The sequence below is a fragment of the Anthonomus grandis genome, chromosome 1 (assembly GCF_022605725.1).
Source record: "Anthonomus grandis grandis chromosome 1, icAntGran1.3, whole genome shotgun sequence".
Taxonomy (NCBI): Eukaryota; Metazoa; Arthropoda; class Insecta; order Coleoptera; family Curculionidae; genus Anthonomus; species Anthonomus grandis.
The window spans coordinates 53353048-53380187 of record NC_065546.1 but is presented as its reverse complement, the minus strand read 5'-3'; the positions used below and the strand labels follow the sequence as shown (position 1 = coordinate 53380187).

General features: G+C 32.8%; 1 protein-coding gene across 1 annotated transcript in view; it reads right to left on the bottom strand.

Annotated features, from left to right (window-relative positions):
• Positions 1–4856: 4856 nt before the first annotated feature.
• Positions 4857–27140, bottom strand: part of LOC126737308 (poly(rC)-binding protein 3) — a 145736-nt gene continuing 123452 nt past the window's right edge. The window contains exon 9 of the mRNA XM_050442179.1: positions 4857–26983. Coding sequence (XP_050298136.1) covers positions 26896–26983 — 88 coding nt within the window. The 3' untranslated portion in view covers positions 4857–26895. The remainder of the gene's footprint in view (positions 26984–27140) is intronic.

The window sequence follows — 27140 nt, the reverse complement described above, 5'->3', positions numbered from 1 at the left end:
TGGTAACCAATGCAGTAAATACTTAAAACAGTCTAATTTTTCTATTTTTGGATCAAAACTGCAGGGGACTCAAAAGCAAGCTCGACACTTTAAAATTCGTTAAAGATAAACTATGATATTGTGGCTCTCATTGAAACTTGGTTGAATAATTCCATTCATACCTCTGACTTTAATTTGAGTTTGTTTTTGGAGGGATAGAAACCAGTTAATTACTGGAAAAACATAGAGGGGTGAAGTTTTAATTTTTATTAAAGGCAGCAGTATTAAAACTGAAATTAAATTATTCGATGAAAATTAAGAAGCACTATGTATAAAAACAATGTAATCTACTAAAATATTATTTTTATTCGAATAAGTAATCAAAAAATTATCAAAGTACGTACAAGCAAATACTAAACTAAAACTTCCATAGCTATATATTTGAACAATTTTACAAAAACTTATGGATTTCAAATAAGGAACCGAACTCAAAATCTAAGACCTATGAAAAGGGATAAAACAATTTTTACATAATCCGACATTACAAGTTGAGCAACTTATATTTCTCCGTTTCTCCTTGGCTTTTGTACTACAGCGGGCGCATCTTCTGTAAGTTTTGATCGTTGAGGGCATATGACATTTGTAAGTCTGACAGTATGTTGTACGGTCTTCGTACCATCAGGGTTGTTTCTTTTTTTGGCGCTTCCTTTTGCGGGGTAAAATCCTGGTCTTTTTTCGCTGCAAAAATTGTTTATGAGTTGGTTTACAAGCAAGGACCTAAATTTCAAGTGACTTATGGGTTTTTTCTTTTGCATTTTTGCTGACAACCTATAAAGTATGTAAGAATTCACAGTACATGCTTCTAGTAAATATAAAAATATTTTGATCCACCATCGTCTAGATTTAAGATTCATATTATAAAATGACATGTATTGGTCAAAATAGTCTACTTCGCCCATATATTTAGGTATTATAATAAGAAATCATTGTTGAACAATTCACAGCAATTTTTTCGCCTTTTTGGTTACGTCGCAAAACTGTGGTTTTTTCACTAGGATCATGAATTGTGGATGTAACACATACAGATTTTGTGCCTCGATCCTTCCATCTTACTACTCCGATGTTGCTAGATCGTGCGAAATCAAACTCTGATTTTTGTAACTCTTTATCAGGTTTTAAAATATCTTTAGGATAATATTTTCTATCTACTCGTAAGGTGCCACACGCAAATAACTCTTTACTAAGGAGAACATCAAGAAGAGTAATACTACAAAAATAGTTTTCAAAATACAAACAGTAATATTTTCCAGTATAAGGTTCCGATAGCCGCAACACCACCTTTTCTCCCAGGCTTTGTGCTACTGTACCATCTTAATTTTTTCCGGTGTAGATATCAAAGTTTAACAGATCAGCCCACTTTCAGAGGAGCAACAAGCCCAAACTTTAAAGCCCCTTTTGGTGGGCTTCATTGGCATATACTGTTTCATACTAGACCTTCTTTTATACCCTATCATAGACTCCGATAGAAATATTGCGTGAAGGATTATAGCATTTCGGAAACGTAGTTTTAAGATGGTCAATCATAGGACGTACTTTGTAGAGTTTATTAAACTGATCTGTTCCTTTCGTAGGCATTTTTGTATTGTCATTGAGATGTAGGTGTCTCAAAATAAATAAAAAACCTTTTCAAGGTCATAACTCTTGCGATTCGATCTACATGAAAGTTTTCATCTTCTGACCAGTATAATTTTATACTGGGTAGGGGGTGTATTCCTATAAATACCAAAATTCCTAGAAAAGCTTTCAACTCCGCTAGTGTAATTTTTGTATACTCGTCATTCTTGCGCAATTGTCGAGCGTATAGATTACTTTCTTCCACTATTTTTGCGAGAAGGGTATCAGGAAGAAATTTCAAAAAGATTGAAAGTGGACTGTCAATGTCATCGCCGTTCAGTCCTACATTTTCGGTAAACTGAACTTTACTATACATCTCTGGAATTTCGGTATTTTTGGTCCATTCAAATTTCTTTTCAGCTTTGTCCTTGGTTTTAAAACTTTGTCTGATTTCTTGCTCAATATCTTTTGTAACTTCTTCTTCTGATTCGCTGCTCTCAGACTCCAAGACATTTTGGTCGTGAAAAACTGGAATTTTCCGAAGATGTAGATGGCATATATGGTATTTCCGAAGAAGGCACAGTAAAATCTGAGCTGCTATGCTTAGAATCATTAGGAAGTTGCTGGTCTGATTCTAATATAGAGTTCCTAAAGGATACTTTAAAGTTTTTGGTCACTGACAATAATAATAATAATAATAATAATAATAATAATAATAATAATAATAATAATAATAATAATAATAATAATAATAATAATATGTCTTTATGAAAAAAAGCAATATTAATCTTACAATATTACTTAATACTACATTGCCAAAGAAGGCGAATATTAGCTTAAAGCTACTCTTTAACTCTTAACCTTCCTAACATTCACAGTTTAAATGGAGAAAACGAGAAAAAAAAACAAAAAAAGAAACAAATATATATAAAGTATTTATCTTCTAGAATACTAGACTATATTTTGGATTGACTTAAAAACAAAAGTTTATAATATTTCCTATACACATTTAACAAAGTATTAAATATTGGTTTATAAGTATTAAAGAACTTAACGGCATTATAAGTAAAAGGTCGCTCGAACAGAGCCGTGGAATGGTGCGGCATGGTCAAGATATTGTATCTAATATTTGGAGTGTGAACCTGGTTTCTTGATATTAACTTTTCAAAAAGATATTCAGGTCTTTGACTAACATATAATCGATAAAGAAAAGTAGAAGTGAAGAATTTGAATAGGTAAGGTAGCGTTAACCACCTCAACTGAAATATAGAGTCTGATATATGATCAAACTTTCCGAGGTTAAGAATAAATCTACAGCAAGTATTCTGCACGCGTTGCAGGCTAAGCAAGGATAATAAACTATAAGGCAGTAATTTAAAATAGATAAAACAACAGCCACTACGAGTTTTTTCCTAGTTTTAAAATTTAAAATGTGTTTGCATACGCATGCGTAAATAACACCTCTGCAGAAGAGTATTAACATGTTCCTTAAACCTTAAAGAATTGTCCATTGTAAGTCCCAGAACCTTCACAGTATCAGAGAATAAAATAGTTTCGTTATCCAATTGAATGTGAACAGTTTCCATTATATTTTTATGTGAACCTCGGTTTGAAAACAAAACCATTTTTGTTTTATTAGGATTAATGACAAGGTTATGCTCTTTTTTGAAAATTGATTTATTACGTTCAGATCAGCGTTAATAGTATCAGCCACGTTATCAAAATTAGCAGAGTCAAAATAATGTATGTATTGAGTGTCATCAGCATACTGATGTATTTCAGAATCTTCAACTAGACGGGGTAAATCTGAAGTATATATAAGAAATAATAATGGGCCTAGGATCGACCCTTGTGGGATACCAGAAATAATGTTTTTTGAAGCAGAATATTCATTATTCACCCTCACTTTCTGGGTTCTACGCCATAAGTAAGTTTTAAAAAAGGACAAAACAACCTTACTACAGCCATAATATTTCAGTTTCGCTACAAGCAAATCATGATCGATGACATCAAATGCTTTCGAGAAATCAAGAGCTATCATAATGGCTGAAATCTTTTTGTCAAGAGCTCGCACGATATTATCGGTGAAGTAAACTAGCTGTACTATGATGTTTCCTAAAACCAGATTGATGGGAAGGGAGGATATTATTTGACATTAAAAATGATGAACAATGGCATATTGTCTTCTGCATCTGAATCACCTTCACATTCTGAGTCAACAGCCATAGTTTCGGTGATATCTTCTTGATAAAGAAGCTGTTCTAACTGTTTATCGGACAAGTATTTGGGCTGCCACATCATGTATGGGACCCAAATCACCAACTGGCGATTGCTAAAAAGACAAAATTCAACGTATTATACGTATTTTCTGCCTGGCCAATTTTCAGGCACTAATAATATTTTTTTTTCATAGATTAGATATTGGTAAGTATGAGAAACAGTTATTATTTGTTTTTAACAAAGATCAATAAGTAAAATAAGTACCTATAATACTATACTTAAATTTTTTTAATAATATTTCACCTTTTTTACAAAAAAAATCAACAAATCAAGTATTTTTTTCTTGATTTCGATTTATTGCATGTCACTGGACATAATTGGTTTATTAATTTCTGGTAAAAAAATGATAGGTGCCTTGGAAAAGAAAAAATTATTTCTGCATGGAGGTTTGACATTGACAAGTGTCAGTTCTCTTAGAAAAATAATTAATATTAAAAAAATGTATCACTCTGTATCTTGAAAACTGTGCATTTCCGCACCCATGTTTATAGAAACTTTTTCTCATATTTTTTTACAAGGAATCACCCATTGAAATATCTTCGTCTATTTTTCGAACACCCTGTATATGGATGACATTTCTATGCCCCTATGAACATAAACATTCAAAATACTGTTGTTAGATGGGCCAACGCCTTATATCGATCTACAATCGAGAAAATTAAAATAAAAGAAAACATCAAAAAGAAAAATTTATTTCTTACGCTAAATACATGGTTTATTTTGACTTTTCCAATATCCTCCTTGGACGTCTTTAACTATGTGAAGTATTACCGTCCGGTAATATCAAGTATGTCGACCAAATTCTAACTTTTAAGCTGGCCTTATCAATAAAATACAGAAGATTCGTTAAATAAGGCTCAAATAGAACAACAACTTCCAGACAACTGTGTAAGATGTAATAAGGATATCCACAAATCTTCCTGTATTTAAGGAACGCTCTATTCGGATAAAACGTGTTTTTTTTTTTAAATAAAACAACAAACTAAATGTCACGCTTTATTAAACAAAAAAACTGTATTACACTAAATTTTTTTATCAACATTTTGCATATAGATAAATCAGCGTTGAATGTGCAGAAAACTAACATCGATCCATTGCTGTATATATATGCCTCTTTATTCTAAACGTGTATTTTACCAATTGCATATATGACGTAAACGGTAAAAAACTTAACAAAACAATTTTTAAAATAAACATTTTTAACTTGGGCAAGTAATAATTCATGCCTAAAAACTTGACAGATTTCTTTAATTATCACAGCTTTTGAATTTAATACATTGTTTTAATATCATATTTTTGATGCTTGAAAAACGCAGCCTAGGATAAAAGGTAAGACGGTATTAAAAATGTTTATTTCTATAATTCAACAACAACTACGGAAATTAAAGGAATAACATATTGAGCAAAACACTACAGGTGTGGTTAATAGGTACTAACTAACCCATATAAAGTTCAGGGTAATTTTTAAACAGATATGTAATAATAGCACGATATGGTTAAAGATACAAAACTACACAAATCTAAACAAACATTTTATAGTCGTGTTGTGTAGTAAACAAGCAAAAAGCTTTTTATATAACTAGTGCCTAAGTTTTAATAATATCGGAATATATATTTTTTTGTCTTTATAATTTACTAGTCACTGGTCAAAGAAATGTTAGGTTTCTTAAAAATAAGTAAATGTCGGTAATTCCAAAATCATTTGAAAACTTGTTTTGTCTTGTAAGTATGTTTTGACGTAAGACGAGTAGACCTTCGGCTTCAGTCTATATTTACTATGCATCTCAAAACGATAAAGTGGATTAATACTCCTCTATTAGAATTGTATTGGTTTAATATTTTTCACGCTTAATATCAATAAATTCAAAATCTTACTTTTACTTAAATCTTAGGTAACTTGAGAATTGACTTATAAAACACTTGGAAAAACGATCCAATCATCAATTATTTTACTGTTTAGTGATACTCTTGAAGGACAGTTTTTAAAACTAAAAAAGAAAATCTATAAAGTCAAATAATAGAAAAATATATATTAGAGTAGCAAAACTCATTTTACACTAATTTTTTTTGCTACCTTTTAGTTAGTATGCATTGAATAAAGCGTGATTGCTTTATACAATTAACAGGATTTTTAAAACTTCACTTAAAGTAAACTTATCCAGTTATAAATAATCGCTGAATACGACTCACTTTGTAAATATTAAACGCTTCAAGTCTGGCAATTTTATCTCTGGCTAGGACAGGTTTTCGAACCAATTAATAAGCTTAACGGGAACTAATTAAAATTTATTATACATACGTATGTTATAAATACTCGCGGCTAATTGATTGCTATTACAATAAGTTGTGTTAAGCCCTGTATAAAATTTCATTTAAATTTTACTTTTTTTTTACCGCGTGACAACATTGTACCGATGCGAGGAGAGCTCCAAGACGGCGAGTGGTAGAGGAAGAAGTACATCATTATCATTCAGAACATGTCTGTCAGCAAGCAAAGTAATTATACAATCGATAAACGTAAACGTTTATTATTAACATATATAGTAGGGGAGACCGGGGTTAGTTGACACAGGGGCAACTTGAAACATCCGCTTTCACGCGAAAACGGTAGATGGCAGGAGTATCGAAAAATATCGATTTAGCTCGCCCTGTAGATCGAGTGTACCCGTAGATCAGTCGGCTTCCAACTGTGAGAGCAAGCACACATTTTAAGTTTTTAAGCTGGTCGAGTAAATAAAGTGCGACGCAGTTGTTCTTTCATAACAGTGTAAAAACCTTAAGGATTAATAATATTTTTAGAAAAATAGTGAACGAAGGTATGTTTTATGATATTCTACTCTCAAATGCATGATTTTTTCGGTTTAGTTTTAGTTATGAAAAATATAATAAAATGCCGTCCTGTGGGGCTAGTTGAAACAGTCCTGTGGGGGTAAGTGGACACTTGTTTCAACTTACCCCCAAACGATTTTGTATGTACGTTATATATATAAAACATAGAGAGAACGAATAATACACATGAGAGATATTCATCGCGCGCGTAACAAATTTGTAGGTCTATTGGGTCTCAGACTAATACCGTCAGAAGCTCTGTTTTTGGCATGTTCCCCACAACAATTTATGTGTTTTTTTAAGGTATAAAATGCGAACTTACAAGCGAAAAACTGAAAGGGGGAAGACGCCTGTGGATGTTTTTGAACAGGCTGCCCATGAGGTTATAAACAACGGAAAATCTTTCAGAACACCGGCTGCTGATTTTAACATTAATTATTCGACCTTACGAGGTTTTTGCAAAAGAAAACAGCAGGCGGATGAAGAAGGTAAATCATTACCTATAGAATAAGAATATTTAATTTAATGTTTTGTTGTGTTGTCCAGTGATTATTTTCTTTGGTCTTGTCTTCACGGCTGATTTTTTTTAAATTTAGATATACCGCTTTAAGTTGGATACAAACGACCCCGTCAGGTTTTGCCTGACGACATGAAGGAAGAGTTGGCATCTTATTTGATCGAACAGTCGAAATTATACTTTGGCCTATGAATATACCATTCACAATAATATAGAAGTAAGAACATATTGGAAAGATAATCATATGGCGTCAACAGATTGGCTGTCGGCTTTCCTCAAACGTCATCCCACATTATCTCTAAGGTGTCCTGAAGCAACAAGCCTTAGTCGTGCAACGAGCTTTAATAAACACAATGTCGCGCAAAGTTTTTTGACCTTTTGCAGGAAGTTTTGGACCGCTATACATTTGAGCCCCAAGGTATATATAATGTGGATGAAATGGGCATGACGACCGTACAAAAGCCGGACAGGGTAATTGCGAAACGTGGGACGAAACAAGTAGGATTTATGACGTCGACCGAAAGAGGGACTCTGGACACATTTTGCTTTGCAGTTAACGCAAATGGAAACTCAATTCCTCGAATGTTTTTGTTCCCTAGAAAAAACTACAGGGAGTATTTTGTTAATAATGGTCCTCCTGGATGTATTGGAGCGGCCAATCCTTCCGGCTGGGTGACAGAAACTGAGTTTGTTATTTTCTTAAAACATTTTGGAAAACACACTAGAGCCACAAAGGAAAAACCTGTCTTGCTGCTATTGGATAATCATGAATCCCATTTATCCTTAAACGGTATTAATTTTTGTAAAGAAAATCGGATAATAGTGGTTAGTTTGCCCCCGCATTGTTCCCACAAATTACAGCCACTAGACCGCTCTGTCTACGGGCCCTTAAAAAAATATGTCAATGCTGCCAGGGATGCCTGGATGCGAAAAAATTCAGGCAAAACAATGACGATATATAACATTCCTGCGATTGCAAAAGAAGCACTACCATTAGCGTCAATACCGAGCAACATCCAAGCTGGATTTAAAGTATCGGGAATATACCCTTTTAATCGGCATATCTTTAGTGAGGACGAGATTCTGCCTTCTGCAGTTAGTGACCGACCACTGGTAATTGCCCATGAGGTAGAAGAAAATGGGGAAGCACAGACTCACTTGCCCCCACTTCTTGTTACCCTTGAAAAGACTTCAAACAACGATGAGTTAGAAGTTGTCAACCGCAAATTATAGAACAACCTGTTCCATCCACTAGTATTCACAAGTATCGATTTACTCCAGAAGATTTACGACCCACTTCACAGGCTGCAGAACGCATTGGTACAAGAAAAGGCAGAAAGCGAGGCAAATCCACCATTTGGACCGACACACCGAATAAGCAAGAGCTTGAACTTATGCATGAGCAAAAGAATCAAAAAGAATAAAAAAAAAGGTAAAAAGAAACATATCGAAATCAGAGACTACAACAGAATTCCGCCCTTCTCGAAAATCGAAGGCACCCTGCAGCTCAGAGGAGGAGGAAGAGGAAACATTTTGCCTAATTTAGGGGGGGGGGGTCTTTTAATATTTCTGGCCCAAAAGAAAAATGGGTGCAGTGCACTCAGTACCATTATTGGGCCCATGAGGAGTGTACTAACATAACGCCATTTTTCGTATGTCAGAATTGCGACTCCGATGATGACATGTAGATTGCAGACTAACTGCAGAACGTATTTAGTCTTGTCCTTTTGTATGTTTTTAAGTATTAGATTCCTATCAGTTCTTTTTTTAGTTTTTAATATCTATAGAAAATAATATAGGTTAATAAAACCTACTGTTGCAAATAACCCCAGTCCAGTTTCAACTGACCCCGACTTGGGGCAAGTTGTAACAGCGTGCCTAAGTTATTCGTTATTCTAAGTTTTTTCGTTATTTTGTAGAAAAACAAATTATTTTAATAAACGAGAGGCGTGTTAATTATTTAATAATTAATAAAAGAGGGTTTTACAATTCTTTATGCATTTTGATTATTTTTTCTCCGTTTTCAGTTTTTTACAAAAAAATTATTTTTGAAAATTGTTTCAACTAACCCCGGCCTCCCCTATATGTATAATAAAATTATCAAAAACAAATCAATGTATATCATTTAACAATCAGCATCATATTTAATTGTGTGAAAGCTGAATCTGAAATTGAATTTACAAAGAAGGTTTGAAATGCCAACAATGCAAAAGCCACTGAAAGAACTTATCGGAAGTATCCTTGGTATTCCCCACAACAAGGCTAATGATCAAGAAGAAAAGCTTGAAATAAGGAAGTATCGCTATATCTGCCCATCCAAATTACGAAGGAAGACTGCATATTTATGTACCAAGTGCCAAAAACCCATATGCTTGCAGTGTTCTCGAAAATTTGTAAGAATTGCACCATTAGAGTATAATAACTTCTAAACGTCTTTTCCGTCAATTGAGTGTTTTATATAGAAATTTTTATTTCAACTTTTTTGGTAACTTTTAGAAAAATCAGCTTTAACTAAGAGTCTGGCAGACTCATTTGTATACTTAAAAATAGGGTCACCAGTTAAGGGTTAAAAATCTTAGCTTAAGTTTACAAAATAAAAATACCCGTCCTGCAAGGATATGGTAGTAACGTTATGCTGTTTTTAACGCCATGTTGCATGATGCTTGAAAAGTTTTTCTCAAGTGTCAATTCAATTCAAGAGCTAGTTTAACTTGCAAATTTTCTCTTCAAAGCTGTCCTTCAGTATATCTCTTGAAGCCTACGGTAGGCAAGCAATTAATTTTTTTGTATTGCGACAATTCGAGGCAACACGTTGAATCTGAAGATACTTTAGCGTATTAAGAATACGTTTTATAAATCAATTAAAGCAATAATACAAAGACAACCACTTATAGCCATGATATAATTTTCTCTAGTATAATTGTTTATAAACCCTGTATTCAAAAAGGCTCTAACCTATATTTTTAATGATTGTGTTCAATGCGTCCGCAAATGGGACAGAAAATCTACTTTTTATAATAAATATATTTTGTTAAAATGTGATTAAGCTATATTCAAAAATATTTTTTTCAGTCGTGTATATTAATCATATTTACTTTAATTTCAAAATACTTATACTTTAAATATACCAAATTTGCATATACTTGTATATGCCCAAAGAGAATGGCATAGTGACATTAAATTTATGTTTTTTGAAAAATATACAGGATATAAAAATTATGTTTTTTTTAGATTACATATTATAGGCTACTGGATAAATTATTATAAAAGCGCAAAAAGAGGCAACTCTTTTAATATCATTAGTAAATTCCATGTTTATCATGAGTAAAGTTATTTAATATGTTAATATTTATTTGTACCGTAAAATCCATTTAATGTTATATAGCAATACCAATATGCTAATTATATTAATTTGTAGTAACCATTTAGAAGAAATAAATTATGTTAATATAACATGAGAAGAAAATGTCTTTTAATTTGGTGCTGCTACACTACACTGGGTTACTGCCTTGCACAACACGACATCTACTGAGAGCCGCCCATTTAATTAAAGCTAAAAGCTTAAGAAATAACTCGCAATAGAACTAATTATAGCACGAGTATAGAGCGTTAGGAAAACCTGAAGTCTCCGATCTACTTCTACATTTAAAAATTTAAACCCTATACTTAAGTTCCATTAAGTACAGGGCCTGAAAAATCAAAATCACAGCTTTTCTATCAACTAAAATAATACTAATTTAACATTATTTTCAAATTCAAATCTTATTCTGTAGATGTCTAATCTTTTAGGTAACATTGCTTTTCGTTTCTTTTATACTAGTGAGCAAGAAATGAGATTTTTTGTAATTTATGACTATAAACATATAAAAAGTCTCATAGAAAATTATACCTACCCAACTTCAGATACAGGTTAAAAATAAATTAATAAAATCATTTCTTTTGTGGGTTAACTAGCAATGCCACTCTTTTTTTATACTGTAATATATAATTTTGGCATTTTAGAATCGTTAGACATTTACTACTATCTATAATTTATGCAAGATAAAATAAATGATATAGAAGGTGTAGTATGAGGAGAGGTTCACTTATTATTAGATAGCAGAGCAAATTTTGTTACTATTTGGTTTTTTTTCAAAAATAGCTGCTTATTGCTTTAAATCTAAGAAAAGAAAAATGCCTGCAAAGCAGTCATATGTCTAAAAAAAAAAACAATGTTTTAATTCCTAAATAGTGTTCAACTCGACGAATTTGTTGAACTGTTCACTAACATATGGTTTAGCAGAATACCTAACTAGCTAATGCTTTTCTTAATTGTTGGAATTAATGTTTTCATACATTTGTAATAATTATAATTAGCCCAGTTGCTCGATATTTTTTTCCAATTAACGACGGTTAGTTTGGACAATGACTACTATTCAATAGAATATTGCCTCAAAATTGAATTTCATTTGCATTTTTCAATTGCAAATTGCAAACTAATAATAATATAACCTGACCTTCTCCATATTATAATAATTGAGATCACTCATTTATAAGCACCTTCTATATTTTTTCCTTTTTAGATTGCACAGTAAAAGAAAGACAACCAAAAACTATACTATGCTGAATAGATTCGTTATCTTGATGTTTACATAAAGCATCTATTCATTCAATAAAGATTACGCCTAGGAGTTTATATGCTTGTTACAATAAATTTTTACCCTAGTTTTCAGACGAATGTAATGCCAATAAAATTTTAAAACTTTAACAATTTAGGCACATAATACGTTTACCAAATTAACAATGGCTATTTGGTTGTAATAAAATACTCTATGTGCCTAAGTGGCCAAACACGTTGAAGGGCGATCACGCTGTACAGCATCAATTCTTTCAACCTACTTTGCAACAGTTTGCTACATAGCGTCAAACGTTTTTTTTTAAATACATATAGCATCGAACTTACTAATTTATATGATTTAGTTAAAAACAAAGTAGTGCTCGGTTTCATGTACCTATCCTTATATGTATATGAGGTAGTGACGCTCTGTTGTAAGGTGTGCTACACGTACTTTACAATTTATGTTTTCTACGCAGGTTTCGTAGATTAATAAGGTAAGTAGTTGTTTATTTTTATTGTACTTGCTATCGGTTATTTGTAATTTGCTGAATTAGTGTAGTTTCAAAAGCTAAAAAAGAGTATAAGAATAACAATTAGAAGACAAAGAGGTATCAATCAATTTACAAGACGCTAGATCTGAACCACAAAATAAAAATATACGCTACCTGTGCCAAAAATAAGTACGTAGTGGTATCAAAGCAAATATTGCGCATAGGGGAACACGGGGCACGTTGAAACACGGGGCACCTTGAAACATTGTTCTCATTTTAAATTTTCGCGGCTAAAAGAGAATCTGTTACTGTCAGTGGCGCTTCGATCGCTACCAGCTCTCGTCATCTTTATTTCCTTAAAACCGCAGTAGTAGTTCGGACGCTGTCGAGAGAAGTGTATTTCTTGGTGCTAAAACTAAATTTTTACGTAGGAGCATATTTTGATTTTAAGGTAAGTAATTGCAATTTTTTACTTAGTTGGGTAGCTTAATTCGAAACGTTTATATTTTTTATTTACTTTTATGTATTTTCCTTTTTCTAATCCTTTTGTATTTTTTTATTTTGGCATAAAATAAACAATATGGATGTTTGGGGTTCAATGAAACATTACTCGACGGGGCTCTTTGAAACGTTTCAAGGTGCCCCATAACATTTAAATCGTGTAATTATTTTTCTTTTTCTACGAATATTTTTCTATTTTATTCCAGTATGGTTCGAAATCGTCAAAGAAAAACCAATAAAGGTTCGTTTCTTGAGAATGACATGAAAGCTGCAGTCGAGCTAGTTTGTCAAGGTCACTCCATCAGACGGGCAGCAGAACTAAAAAACGTTAACTTCGTAACATTATCCAGGTATGTGAAAAAGAAAAAAAACAATGAGAGTGATACAAATTTAAAGTTTGTTCCGAACTACAATGTTAGACAAGTGTTTAATGTGGAACAAGAAAATAAACTAAAGGAATATTTGCTAATGTGTTCCAAAATGTTTTATGGTCTCCCAGTAACTGAATGCAAGAAGCTGGCTTATGAAATGGCTGTGATAAATAAAATAAAACATCCAAAATCATGGGACGTTAACAAATCAGCAGGACAAGATTGGTTTTATGGGTTTTTAAAAAGAAATCCATCGCTTAGTCAACGAACGCCTGAGGGATGTAGCTTGTCCCGGGCTACATCTTTCACAAAAGCAAATGTGGATGCATTTTTTGATAATTTGCTTAAGGTTTACGCAAATACTCACTTTGCAGGTGGAACACGAGTATTTAATCTGGATGAAACAGGTACATGCACAGTTCAAAAACCCCAAAAAATAATTGCCGAAAAAGGATCCAAGCAAGTTAGTAAGTGCACTACTGCTGAAAAGGGTACTAACGTCACAACCTGTTGTTTCATCTCAGCAAGTGGAAACTTTATTCCCCCCGTTATGATATTTCCTCGCGTACACTTTAAGCCTCACATGGTGCAGGAAGCCCCTACTGGTACTCTTGGTTTGGCAAATCCGTCCGGCTGGATGACTTCAGTATTATTTGTTGAAGTTATGAAACATTTCATACACCATACAAAAAGTAGCATGCAATCGCCCACTCTAATTTTATGCGACAATCACGAGAGTCATTTGTCGTTAGAGGCACTTAATTTGTGCAAACAAAATAGAGTGACTATGTTAACTTTTCCCCCACATTCCACCAATAAATTGCAACCGTTAGACGTGGGTGTGTTTAAGCCATTTAAAACGTATTACAATGCTGCAATAGATACTTGGATGATGCAGCATCCTGGCCAAACAGCAACTATCTACAATGTTGCTGGCTTTGTAAAAATTGCTCACGAGAGAGGAATGACTGCATCAAACATCACCGCGGCCTTTAAGAAAACAGGAATTTACCCATACGATAGACATGTTTTTACCGATGCCGATTATTTATGTAATTATGTTACCGACCGACCAATGGTCGAATTACCAACTACTTCTAGTCAAGAAAAAGAGCATTATTCTTCGCCAAGTAATACTCCTGCTAAAAAAACAAACAACTCAGCAATGGAAATCGAAGTATCTGCCAATAATACCTCAAGCTTCAATAACGACTTTGAAAACCCCAGTACTTCTACTTGCAACAGTAATAACGGAGATACTTTATGTGGACCTGAAGATTTTAGGGGATTTCCCAAGGCAGGCAATAGAAAAAACAACAGAAAGGCTCGAGCAAAAGGAAAAAGTATGATTGCAACCAGTACCCCGGAAATGACCGCACTTGGCAATAAAATTGCGGTATCAGCATCAAAGAAAGAAACTGCCAAAAGAAAAATAACGGATTTTGACAAAGATGCTAGAAAGAAATTTAAAAAAATCGAAGAGGAGCACTCATCATCTGAAGAAGAAGATGTAGTCTACACTGAGACTGATGACGACTTAGACGACGATGAAGGCCTTTTCATCGTGACTGAAGATCATTTCGTAAATCTGGATAGGTCACCTCTGCCAAATGATTATGTACTGGTGGAATTTAAATTAAACCGACACAATAATAAGTTCTACGTTGGAATTGTTACAAAAGGAAAAGATACAAATGGAGATTACGAGATAAATTTTTTTAGAAAAAAAGGATATAACAAATTTGTAGAGCCATCAGTTCCAGACGTATCACTAGTCGCTGAAAATAGCATTAAGATGGTTTTAGGGAACCCAGTTTTTGCAGGATCAACCCAACGCCAAAAACAATATATTTCTTTCGGAATCGACTTTACCAATATAAATATTGGCTAATGATTATATTCAACGTTTTAATTATTTCGCTATTTGGCTGTACTTATATTCCATTTTTTTTACTGAAATAAAATTCTAAAAATATTTAGGTCTTTTATTGAGAATACTTCTAAAGCGATTTCATTGTTATATAGTACTCTAGGTATGTTGCATTGTGCCCCTATATTTGTTCCATTGTGCCCCAGTGGTGGGGCACAATGAAACATTTTTTTCCTAAATTTCAATAGTTTGTTGGACAAAATAGGTAGTTATAAGGCTCTTGATACTTCTATACATGTACTCCTAGTACCGAAGGACATTTTTTAAAACACATTTAAACCTAATAGACTTATATCGAAAAAGAGAAACAATTAAAATTAAATTTGTGTTTCATTGTACCCCGTGTTCCCCTACCTCAAATTCTCTGGAAGTGTTTGAACTGTTTTTTACGCCAAATATTCTAGACTTTCTTATTCAATGTACAAATGACTATGGTGGGGCCTTAGTTGCTAGTTCTAAACCCAAACAAGAAGATCAAGCCGAATTTTGAATATACGATTATTTCATATATTGCTTTCATCTCTTGACCACTACCAACTTAGTTTTTCATTAAAGCACCCTACTTAATTGTAAGCAAATATATGTATGAGATTATAGGAGTCGTTAAAGTATGTCATTTTTGCTTTTGCCGTTTGGTTTGATAAATAATTATCAAAATGTAATGACGTATCCATATATGAAGGTCCCCTGGAATATACAACATTATTTTTTAATAAATATCTTTAGTCATGCCGAAATTGGTATACCCACTGGATATCCGTATAGGTTACCGGACACTCTGTTGCACTAATTGTATTTTTGCTTTACTCTTTGTTTGAGGAGAAGAGTAGTATATGACCCTAAGCAACTGTTCGAATCGCCTTTCCGACCTAATATAGCCAAATATAAGATGAGCATATAGTAAGTAAATAAAGCATATCTCAGTGCGAAAAGGAACGGCGCATATTAGGAGTAGGTATTTGCCCTTGCAGCAAGCATAGACCTAAAAATAGCATCATCTCTTCAACAGTAACAGGCCGAGAAGTTGAGTTTCTCGATCTTCGAATTAAACTTCGGGATTTAAGGGATTATCGCTTGGTATCCAGAGAACGTCCACCACTGGACAGGTTTTTGCTGCTTTTAAAAAATATGCGTACTTTAGATATTTAATTTAAAATATGAGATCTACGCACCATTTATTGCTCCCGAGCTAAAACCGTAACGCTAAATATCCGATATTGGAATCCAGCGGGTATCCACAAATGGTGTACAAAAGGATTTACATGAGTGTTTCATTCGTAGTATGCACTGAATACTTGCTGTCGCTACATGGATATCCATCGGACAGTCCCTTTATTCAAAAGGTGATATCTAATGGATAATCATTGGATAGATTTGTGCTATCTGGGAAAGAATTTTCACTCGCGAAAGTCTATTGCATTTTCGTGGTCGCCTTGGTTTTAGAGGGCAAAAAATCTCGGTACAGGATACAGTTTCTTGAACTAACAACCTCAGATTGCTATTTTTTGAATAAAGAAATAATGATTCAAGTAATAGCAAAGTTGCGGCTCTAGTACTGAAGTTAATGAGACCTTACCTCTTAAAGGGACATGAATTGTTCGTGGACAAATGCTATAGCTTTGAACGATCGGATACACTACTAAGCATTAAGACTCACGCAAATGAGACTCTTAAATCCAATCAACGAGTTTTTGTTTCAAAAGGTAAAGACAAGAGGGACGTACTTGTTAAAACAACACGTAACCATCCACGTCTTATAACCATGAAAAATAAATTTGGCAAAGAAAAAATCAAACCAGAGGAAGTTAGAACTCATCGCTACGAAAATTAGTTTGTTGGTATAAAAAAAGTAATTTTTCATCTTTTGGATATATGCGTATGGAACGCATTTTACATCTATCGCAAATATTGTATCGACTTATCAAATCGGTACTAAAAATTGGCCAAAATATGGAAGCTAAAGATCTAGTGACATAAGAACCATAGCAGACGAACTGACAATCTATCCAGCCAGCCTAATCTAGACATAAAAAGAAAAAATTTAGATCACTGGCCTGAAAAAAATCCTGGTACTCCCGTAATAACTAAGTTTACTGCAAAAAATTATTTGACGCTGTACAGCCTCTGACGTCTATCTGCGTCTCAAAAAAAAAAGTTCCAAAAGAACGATTGCTTTTTATATTTTTTTAGATCAGATATAACGTTATTATAAAACTGGCGCCGCACCCTTCAACGTGTTAATTACACTATGTAAATTTTGAGTAGGTATTGATTAATTAAATTACATGACATTTTAGCCAGCATTTGCCCTCTTCATGTAAATGTTTCTGTCAAAAATTTTATTTTGGAGTAAATTTTAAGATCACTTTAAGCTGACTTTTCTTTGCTTTTACAACGTTCGATTCTCCTTTCTATCTACACTCCATTCACATCCAACAGACCAGACATATACCACTGTACACGCACTCTTAGGTGATTTGTTAATGTCTAGCCACTTGATTGAGAATGGACAATAAATAACGAAAGCCGATTTTCCATAATACCTCGTTCTAAACTATTGGTTAATTTTATCAATATTAATTTTAAGAAATTGGCACTACGCCGGGTTAAATAGGGAACAGAAGCGAACGAGTTCGATATTTTAATTATCTCGTATTACATACCGAGACTGGTTTATAAACAACGCATTATACAGTGCTTATAATTGAAAATGAACCAACCTTAATAAATTTATTTAAAAAAACCCACGATAATTTAAATATACAGAGGAACGTTTGATTTTGCATCTAATAATGTTTTGTCTCTTTAACACATTTTTGCACACTATTCCTCATGAAATTTTCTCTGTATATCTAAACGGGTATCATAAAATATTAATCATTAAAACAAATATTTACTCAATTTTTTTCCATTTTACATTAAGTAGACTAAAAGATACAAATAGGAAAACAGCATCCCCATAGGCTAATATCAGCTTAAAATAATCTAACTGTAAAACTTTTAATTCCTAAAATCTTATTTTCTTGTCTCATATTGACAGCCACTACGAACAGTTCTGAAAGCCAGCCATTACCAAATATTTAAAATAGGCCGATATTTCAGCATTCAGTAATAAAACATTAAATGTTCCATTTTTTAAATTTGCTCTAAAGGAGAACCTTGCAAATCATAAAGCAAATGAGTCAACTTACATTGATCTTAAAATTTTAAACTATCTATAATAATGTTGAAAAAAACACCCAGCTGTTGCTAGCTGTTACTAGTTGTTACGTATGTGTGAAAATTAGGGTAAAAAATTTCATTGGCGACTTATTATTGGATAGTTTAGTTACTCCTAGGCATATTCCCTTTATTCGAAATATTTTTTCTACTTAGACGTGTTAAATGACTATAAATATTGGTGCATATTTAAATCTAGGTTATATATAACAAGGTATAATTTCTAAAGGATTGTCCCTAATTATAGTCCAAGTTAAAAGAGCAAGAAAGGTCTGTTTAATTATCTAGCCTAATACACTCGGTCAACAGTCTTAGAAAATATAATATAAAATCGAAGTCAATAGATTCTGTTCTATATCTTTATTTTATAAATCCTTTAAATTCTATTTGGTTACTCGAGTTACTTAACAGATGATTTAACAGGCCCCTCTTAGCATGTTTAGCTTACAAGGCGGCATCAACTTTACTATACACAGTTTTTTTTTTATGTCAAAATTTACGCCACCAAAAAACCAACAAGGCGATTTCCTAAAGCAGTTTTCTTGGTCCACTAATTGTCTTTTTATTAATTACTTTAAGGTTCAGGCTAAACTTGTGAGCTAAGAATGACTAGATGAAAGTTCAATCTGAAGTCAAATGGAATAAAAATTTAAAAAATCGTAAAATTACAAAAAGCATGTAAGTTTTCATACCGAAATAAAATGTAAAAAATAATTAATTTAACAATCTAAACGTTCTAGATTCAGGGATAGCATATTGCTATTTGTTTGTGCATCGTATAGTTGCCTCCACCAATGTTTCATTTTCATTGTTACTGTTTCATCTATCATCAAAGGAGCCGCGCATAGAAACGGTCATTAAACATTGATAAGTCTATCGATTCATCGATATATCGACATCAAATAGATTTCATGCATGTTATATCCAGTCGGCCCCAAGGATGTGACAGCGGTGATCCTATTATACTGTTTTAACAAGAGTTATTAAGACAAATTAATTGTTGTAAGTTTAGGGGAGAGTCGGGTAATGAGGTGCACGGCGGCTAATAGTGCGCAGCGTCATATCAATAAAAACAATCGGTTTATTAGTCGAATCCATACACGTCGTGACACCTCTTAGTCATTAGTTTAAGTAACGCCGCCGACGGAACATTTATCTTCACCAACGCGTATGTAATTTCACTTGGCGGTTATTTGGGTTGTTCACTCTAATTTTTGTGTGTGTGAACAAGAGATTGGACTGCTTCTAGAGCTGTTTTTGTTTCCGAATCTGGTGTAAACTAATAAATGTTATTTTATTTATTGGTGGAGCTATTTAACTAAGGTAAATTACATGCCAGTTTGTTTTCGAAAATGTTCATATCTCTTAGGTGTCCGTCGGCTTTTTAAATTTATTCTTGTTGAAATACAATGTTTTTTTGTATTGTTTCAGATGCCAAAATATAATCGCAAATCAAATAGGGGAAATATGCCTACGATAGATCCCTGCCCATGATGGATCACTAGTTAAATATTTAAATTTACCGCGCAAAATACATTTTCGTCGCATTGGTTAGGTTGATTAAAGCTTTTCTTTAGTTGTTTATATGTACTCGTGCAAATATAAAGTGATTTTATGAAAATAAATAGAAAAGTTAAAATTGGTAAGTACTGATATAACAAAGTAGGTTAACCTAATGTTAGATAACTTTTGTTTTATTATTTGCTAGAATCTGTTTTTCTCACTGCTGTTTAGGAAAACTGTTTCGTTTTAACTACGTGTTTTAATTATGTGATTTGTGCTAAACAGCCTATGATGGACCCCTTGAAATTGTCTTATGAAGGACCAGGGGTCCGTCATTGGCAACAATGTACATATTTAATTATTCTATAGATATATTTTTTTCTTTTTAGGTTTAAATATGGCATCCAAAAAAAGGCAACAGTGGGATGAATATGACATGCGACAGGCTATTGAGAATGTAAGAAATAGCAATATGGGCTTTAAGTTAGCAGCCAAAACCTTCAATGTACCGAAGACAACTTTAAGAAGACGTTTGGCTAAGCGGGACTGTTCTAAAAGATATTTGGGGGGACGAAAAGCAACGTTGTCTAAAGCCATCGAAGAGGAGATTGCCGAACATATTATTGAAATGGAAAAACGATTTTTTGGACTAACTTCTAAAGATTTGCGACGGATGATATTTGAAGTAACCGAGAGGAATAATATAAAACATGATTTTAATCGGAAAAAAAATTGCCGGTTGGAAGTGGGTTAGGGGATTTTTAAGACGTAACCCACAAATACCTTTGCGATGCCCAGAAGCCCATTGGCCAGAGCCCAGGCTTTTAACAAGCCAAATATTCAAGCCTATTTTCAAGCACTATCTAATACTCTAGAGCAGTTTAACTTTCTTCCGGAAAACATATATAAAATGGATGAGTCAGATTTGACCACAGTCCAAAAGAAATATCAGAAAGTTTACGCTGCACAAGGACGCAAGCAAGTTGGGGCACTCAGCAGTGCAGAGCGGGGGCAACACGTCACTGTAGTGTGCGCACTGAATGCCATAGGTACTTATATTCCACCTGCTCTTATTTATCCTCATCAAAGAATGAATGATGAGCTTATGAATGGTGCTCCCGCTGGTAGCATAGCTTTTGTGCAGGAAAAAGGATGAACACTGAAATTTTTTGTAAATGGCTAATGCACTTTGTAAGGTATTCAAAAGCATCTAATGAGAACAAGGTTCTTTTACTTTTAGATGGCCACCAGAAGCCATGTCTATAAACAGTTTTCTAAAGAAAACGGGGTTGTAGTATTTTGTTTTCCGGCGCACTGTTCCCATCACGTTCAACCATTAGATGTCGGATTCTTTCGTCCTCTTCACACCTATTTTGACCAGGAAATCCAATTATGGCTGCGTCAAAACCCAGGAAAGGCAGTCACAAAATATAAAATAGCAAGCCTTCTTAATCGAACCTTTTTGAAGAGTGCTATTTCATCTAACGCAATAAATTCATTTAAAAAGACGGGAATTCATCCTTTTAATCCCGATATTTTTGAAGATTGGGAGTTTGCACCAGCTTTAGCAACGGATAGGCAGATTCCATTGGAGGCTCAACTCAGTACCATCGAGTTAGACATTAAAAATCAATCAAGTACTTCTGGTCTTAACACCTCATCATCTTCAGTTTTAAATGTGTCACTGAAAGAAATTTTACGTCCACCTCAAGCGGTACCTGGGGGCGTTGAAAAAAGAAAATGCAAAACTCGTGCAAAAACTGCTTATTTCAATTCCGCTCCAGAAATTCAAGAACTCAAAGAAAAAGTTATTGAAAAGGAAACGAAACTAAGAAAACAACAACAGTAAAACGGCAACTTGTCATTGAAAATGACAGTTCTGACAAAGATGAGTCTATCTTGGAGGAATTCCTTAAAAAAAAAAGAAGATACATATGATGCCAGTTGCATTTACTGCAACGAGTTATTCTCTCACTCACGTAGCAAAGAAAAGTGGATTCGCTGTCGAGTATGTAAATCGTGGTGCCACATTGAGTGTACGGGTGTTAGTTACCGTTGCAACTCATTTATTTGTGAATCATGTACTTAATTTTTTGAGTTTATATGTATATTTTTGTACCCCACAAATTATTTTTTTTATTAAAGCTTAAAAAAGAAGTTAATAAGATAAAATAATATTTATTTACAACAGGGGCCAACATGGGCACACAATGTGCCATTGATGGATCCCTCATATTTTTTTTTAAAGGCGTTCATTATTAAAAAAATATATATATTAATACAAAATTCACTCTTTCCTATATTTGACATCCAGTGATAGATTGATTTTTGTATAAAAAAAAAAATGGAAACAACAAAACTAAAGAAATGGTAACAATAATTTCTTAAGGGGTCCATCACAGGCACACTTCCCCTATCTATATATTATGTATTACCTTTTGTAGCTCAAGCTAAATAAATACACTATTATTAACAAATTGAAAGGCAAAATTAGAAAACGGATTGACGGGAATCCGTGGTGAATATCCGAGAATCTATAAAACATGTTGTTGAAATTTGAAAAAATATATGTATAATGTAAAAACTAAGGCTAGGTGAATATCGAAAGAAGTTATTAAGAAAAACGTGTTACGAATTTCATTTTATGCCCATTGATTGATTTTCAAAACAATACATGAAGATATCAGAAATTATGATTTTATTGACATACTGTGTTTATAAGTATTCTTATTCCGGCTTTGTCACTATAAATCATTTGGTAGGAACCTAATAGATAATTTTAAACAAAAATAAACAAATTTGGTGAAAATTAAAAAACTGGGAAAATCACTTTAGAAGTGATGGCGTACTCGTTTCAATCAACCTTATTTTTTGACCTTTTATATTACTTTTTTCAGTTCCCGCCATAATAGTGGTCAGTTGAAAAAAAATTAAAATGTTATAATATGTTATCAGATATACACAGCTGATTAATATAGAAAAACTTTTTTTAAATTTCCTATTAACAAAAAAAAATATTACTTAAAGGTGTTCAAAGTCTTCTACTGACATACGTGTAAAGTTTTGAAATTGTCCGGTATCAGGTACTAAAGCCTAATCTGATAGTAAGTAAATCGGACCTCATTTGTAGAGTTCTTCTTTTTTACATAAATACGTCTTTCACCATCGCCATCTTTCTTTTATTTTTTCTTTTTTAATAGACTTATAATAAGCACAAACGCAGCACGAACCATAAGCAAAACTTCGGACATTTTTTCACAAATAGATGGAGCGACTTGAGCACGCAAGCATATGCGAAGATTTGTCTTTTCAACCAATGCTCTGAGCGTGAATGGCGAATATGCGAAGCTTCACCCATGCGTGTGCAAGTCTGTATGGGCCTTTACAATGGAGACACTCAGCCAACGTAACTGGAAGGTATCGAACAAACTGGAAGTATCGAATGACATAACTACACTCGCGTCTATAGACTATAATCTACTTTGGCTCCCTCGATCCTACAAGGTCAAGTATGTCAAGCGGCAGTAATATTTTGTAGGTTATGTAATTATTATTTTTGGGTTGTTTCTTGTATTGTGGCTACTGAATTCTCATAAAATGGAGCATACATGTACGATATGCACGTCAATATTTTCCAATTTGTCTAATTTAAGAAAGCACTTGAAAAAGTTTCATCCATGTAAGTTGATTTAAGTTTAGTATTAAATATAGGTACTTTTATTGTATAGCTAGGATAGAGTAGGGCAGGTTTGGACATGGGGCACCTCGACATTTCAAATTTTCGTTCTTCTTAGCGATATTTAATATAATATGTAATCTGTATTAAAGCAATCCCTGGCAAATAAACACTGCTGCCGACTACTGCAATACAACTTTTATGTTCTCTAAAAGCAGGCAAAATTGGAATGTACAGATATGAACCCAGTCCATGCCCGAAACTGCTCCAATCTAACCCACATAGTTTTTTGTCTATTATTGTATTTATACTAGATTTATTTACTTATCGGTACTAACAAAACTTTCAAATGTGTTGCAATGTGTAATAAATGCATGAAAAGGTTTTCCAAATATGCTAATTTAAAACGGCATGTCATCAAATTTCACCCAGGTATACTATGGACTTGAAGCATATGTTTTTCATAGATTTTTATTGCTGATCACTGAAACTTTTTCAAGTGCTTTCTTAAATTAGAAAAATTGGAAAATATTGACGTGCATATCGTGCATGTATGCTCCATTTTATGAGAATTTAGTAGCCACAATACAAGAAACAACTCGAATAGAAGCAACTCAAAAATAATTACATAACCTACAAAATATTACTGCCGCTTGACATACTTGACCTTGTAGGATCGAGGGAGCCAAAGTAGATTATAGTCTATAGACGCGAGTCCATAACTACGTCAGATCATTGGATGATTCGATTCAAATTAAGAGTCGAACGAGATGATAGCACTGTTAATAAGAAAAAACCGGGGAACACGGACTAGACCACTTATGTAAAAGACTATGCAAATCTTTAAATATTGGCAAAAAAGTATTTTTCACCAATTAAGACATTTAAAGTCAAGACGCCGCTTTTTAAGGGCAACAGTTTCTCACACTAGCTATTTGTGTTAAATTAACATTTCATTTAGGTTTTAATAAATAATAAGGACAAATTAAAGCATTTCAATTAAAATCCATAAATTCGGAGAAATATAATATGCATGCAAATATGTTCATGAAAAATATACGAAAATTAAATTGGCAAAATAAAACAAAAAACACTGATTTTTTAAGCTTGATATACCGTTTAGGGATTTCGATAGATCGATGTTTTCTAAAAAATTGCGATCAATAGTTTCCGGAGCAGCCTTTCAGAGGCAACTTCTACAAATAAACAGCAAAATAGAATATTGGTGTAACCAACTACCCATACGATACAAAAATTATTATTAAATTTGGACTCGGTATAAAAACCAACAAGGTAAAGTATAATATTAGTAAGCAATAATATATATAAACACCTATACATATATCTTGCTAAAATATCTTTTTACCACAGTTTTAATAAGAGATATCTGTAGCAGAGTCTGTTTTAATTAAAATTTACAACAGATAAATCGCGCAGAACTTTTATTAGAAACTTCTTTAAAGACAATAATTCTCGAGTAAGAGTTATTGACTAAAAGTTACTAATGACTGACTCTCCATTTAAATAATGTAAAAACGTAAAATATTGAAAATTAAAAAAAAATATTTATATATTTATTTTGAATCAGTGACGATGTAGTCGAACTAAAACGTGGTTTAGGTAATACTCAAGATATTAATCTTTTTAATTATGCTTTGGCGCTATTGTTGTACTCTTCCTAAGGAAGTCCATATTATGAAATAAAGAAGGCAACCGAAAATAGTACATTCCACTTTAAGTTTAAACCACATGTTTAAAACTCACCAATATGGGTCTAACACATGAAACCAAATTTGATATATCCCTTTTATTATCCGTATTACCTAAACCAGGCGTTTTTATTCGAATGCATCTACACAACTGGTTCAAAGTTATCTAAATTTATAAATATTGTGAAGTATATTAAAAAAAAGACACATTTTTTTTGGTTGTTAAAAGTTTCTCATACAGAAGCTAATTATCTAAATAAACCTATATAATCTACTACGTATTAACAATAAGAGGCAAATCTAAAAAAAAAATGAAGTGACGTGAGCATTTTTAGAGTTGGTTAATAACTTAAGGAAGAGATAATTTGGCACATTTTTACATAGGAGTCACGCTACAAGTTAGTAACAAAATACTTATATTACACAGCCCGAATTTTTAAATGCAAAACTTTCATCTCGCATAGAATTTTCACCTTATAAAGGTGTTTTTAATCACAAATTGCCCAAATCACTCCATATAGCTCTTTAAGTTTTTCAACAGAAACATTATTTAAAGCTTTGTTTCAACAAATAAAGTCTTAACACTCCAGCTTAAGTTTCTCACGCCTAATAATATAATATAATTATTTTAATAAATATCAACACACTACAAAAACTACACCTACATAAATACCATGTATATATAAAAATTGAAACGTAAATTCTTTGGCTTTGTTCCCAGTACCAATTTTTTACTTGCGGCAAAATATTGTCTAAGAAATATATTTTTTCGGTAACATACTAAATCTAGATTACGTTCATTTTCTCTGTAATAGTTAAAACAGTCTTGACTTGAGCAATTGATATTGGGATATTTCATATTATAAAAATAACTTTAGCGCTTATCCTTTCAGAACAATGCCCACATGTACAATAATTCCATTTGATATCTACACAATCTTAAGATAATCAATTCTTTTTTTTTGATATGTTATATAATAAAAGGATATGAAGTTTGACTTGATTGTTTATAAATATTGAAAATTATTAAATATGTTATATCCGATAAGTAGTTCTTGTTATCGATAACTTCATGAATATATTAACTATAATTTAAACATAATTAACTACTTTGATTGACTATGTGATTGAGCTATAATTGGCTTTAGGAGAAAACTTACGTTAACTAGATTCAGTGACCACTTCAACATTCAAACCTCACTCTCAGATTCGACCATTATATCTTATTATGTTGTTTAATACAACAAGCTATTTAATTGTAACTCAGAAGTAAAAAACCAAAAATGCATGTATTAATATATGCATTTTTGGATATGAGCCACAACTAAAGACCGGTAAAAATAACATAAGTAACAATGCATTATCAAAACAGCAGAATGTTACTGTTAAGTTATATAACGCCTGAAACTATTGTTATGTGCAAAAAAAAGTTTCGAAAAAACTTAGTTATAAAACATAAAATAAAACATTCCACGTGTTTTGTCAGATGACCGTTGTCGATACAAAATCTTATTCTAAAAAATTGCATTAGAGAAATCTGACAAAAACACTAGGTATAACATTTCAATTTTTTTTTTGAGAATGTTTTCTTTTCTATTGTAAAATTTATTTATCCTTTTTTGCTTTAAGCTATCGGATGATGAAACAATCTGATGCATTTGTAATTCGAAAGAACGGGATTAGTGGATTGGCGCTTTAACGATGTGGTGCGGAGTAATGTAGTGATATCCTGCCAGACCTGGTAAAGTTGCTGTTTCCATAGTAATCCTAATGAGTAAATAAAATATGCATTATTATATATCACCTATGTAATCGCGAATTTTAAATAGCATTCATTTTGGAAAAAAACGACTTTGGACCGCTATAAAATTTTTTAAATATAACAACCCAATTAATACTTTGCCAAGTCATAAAAATGTTTTAT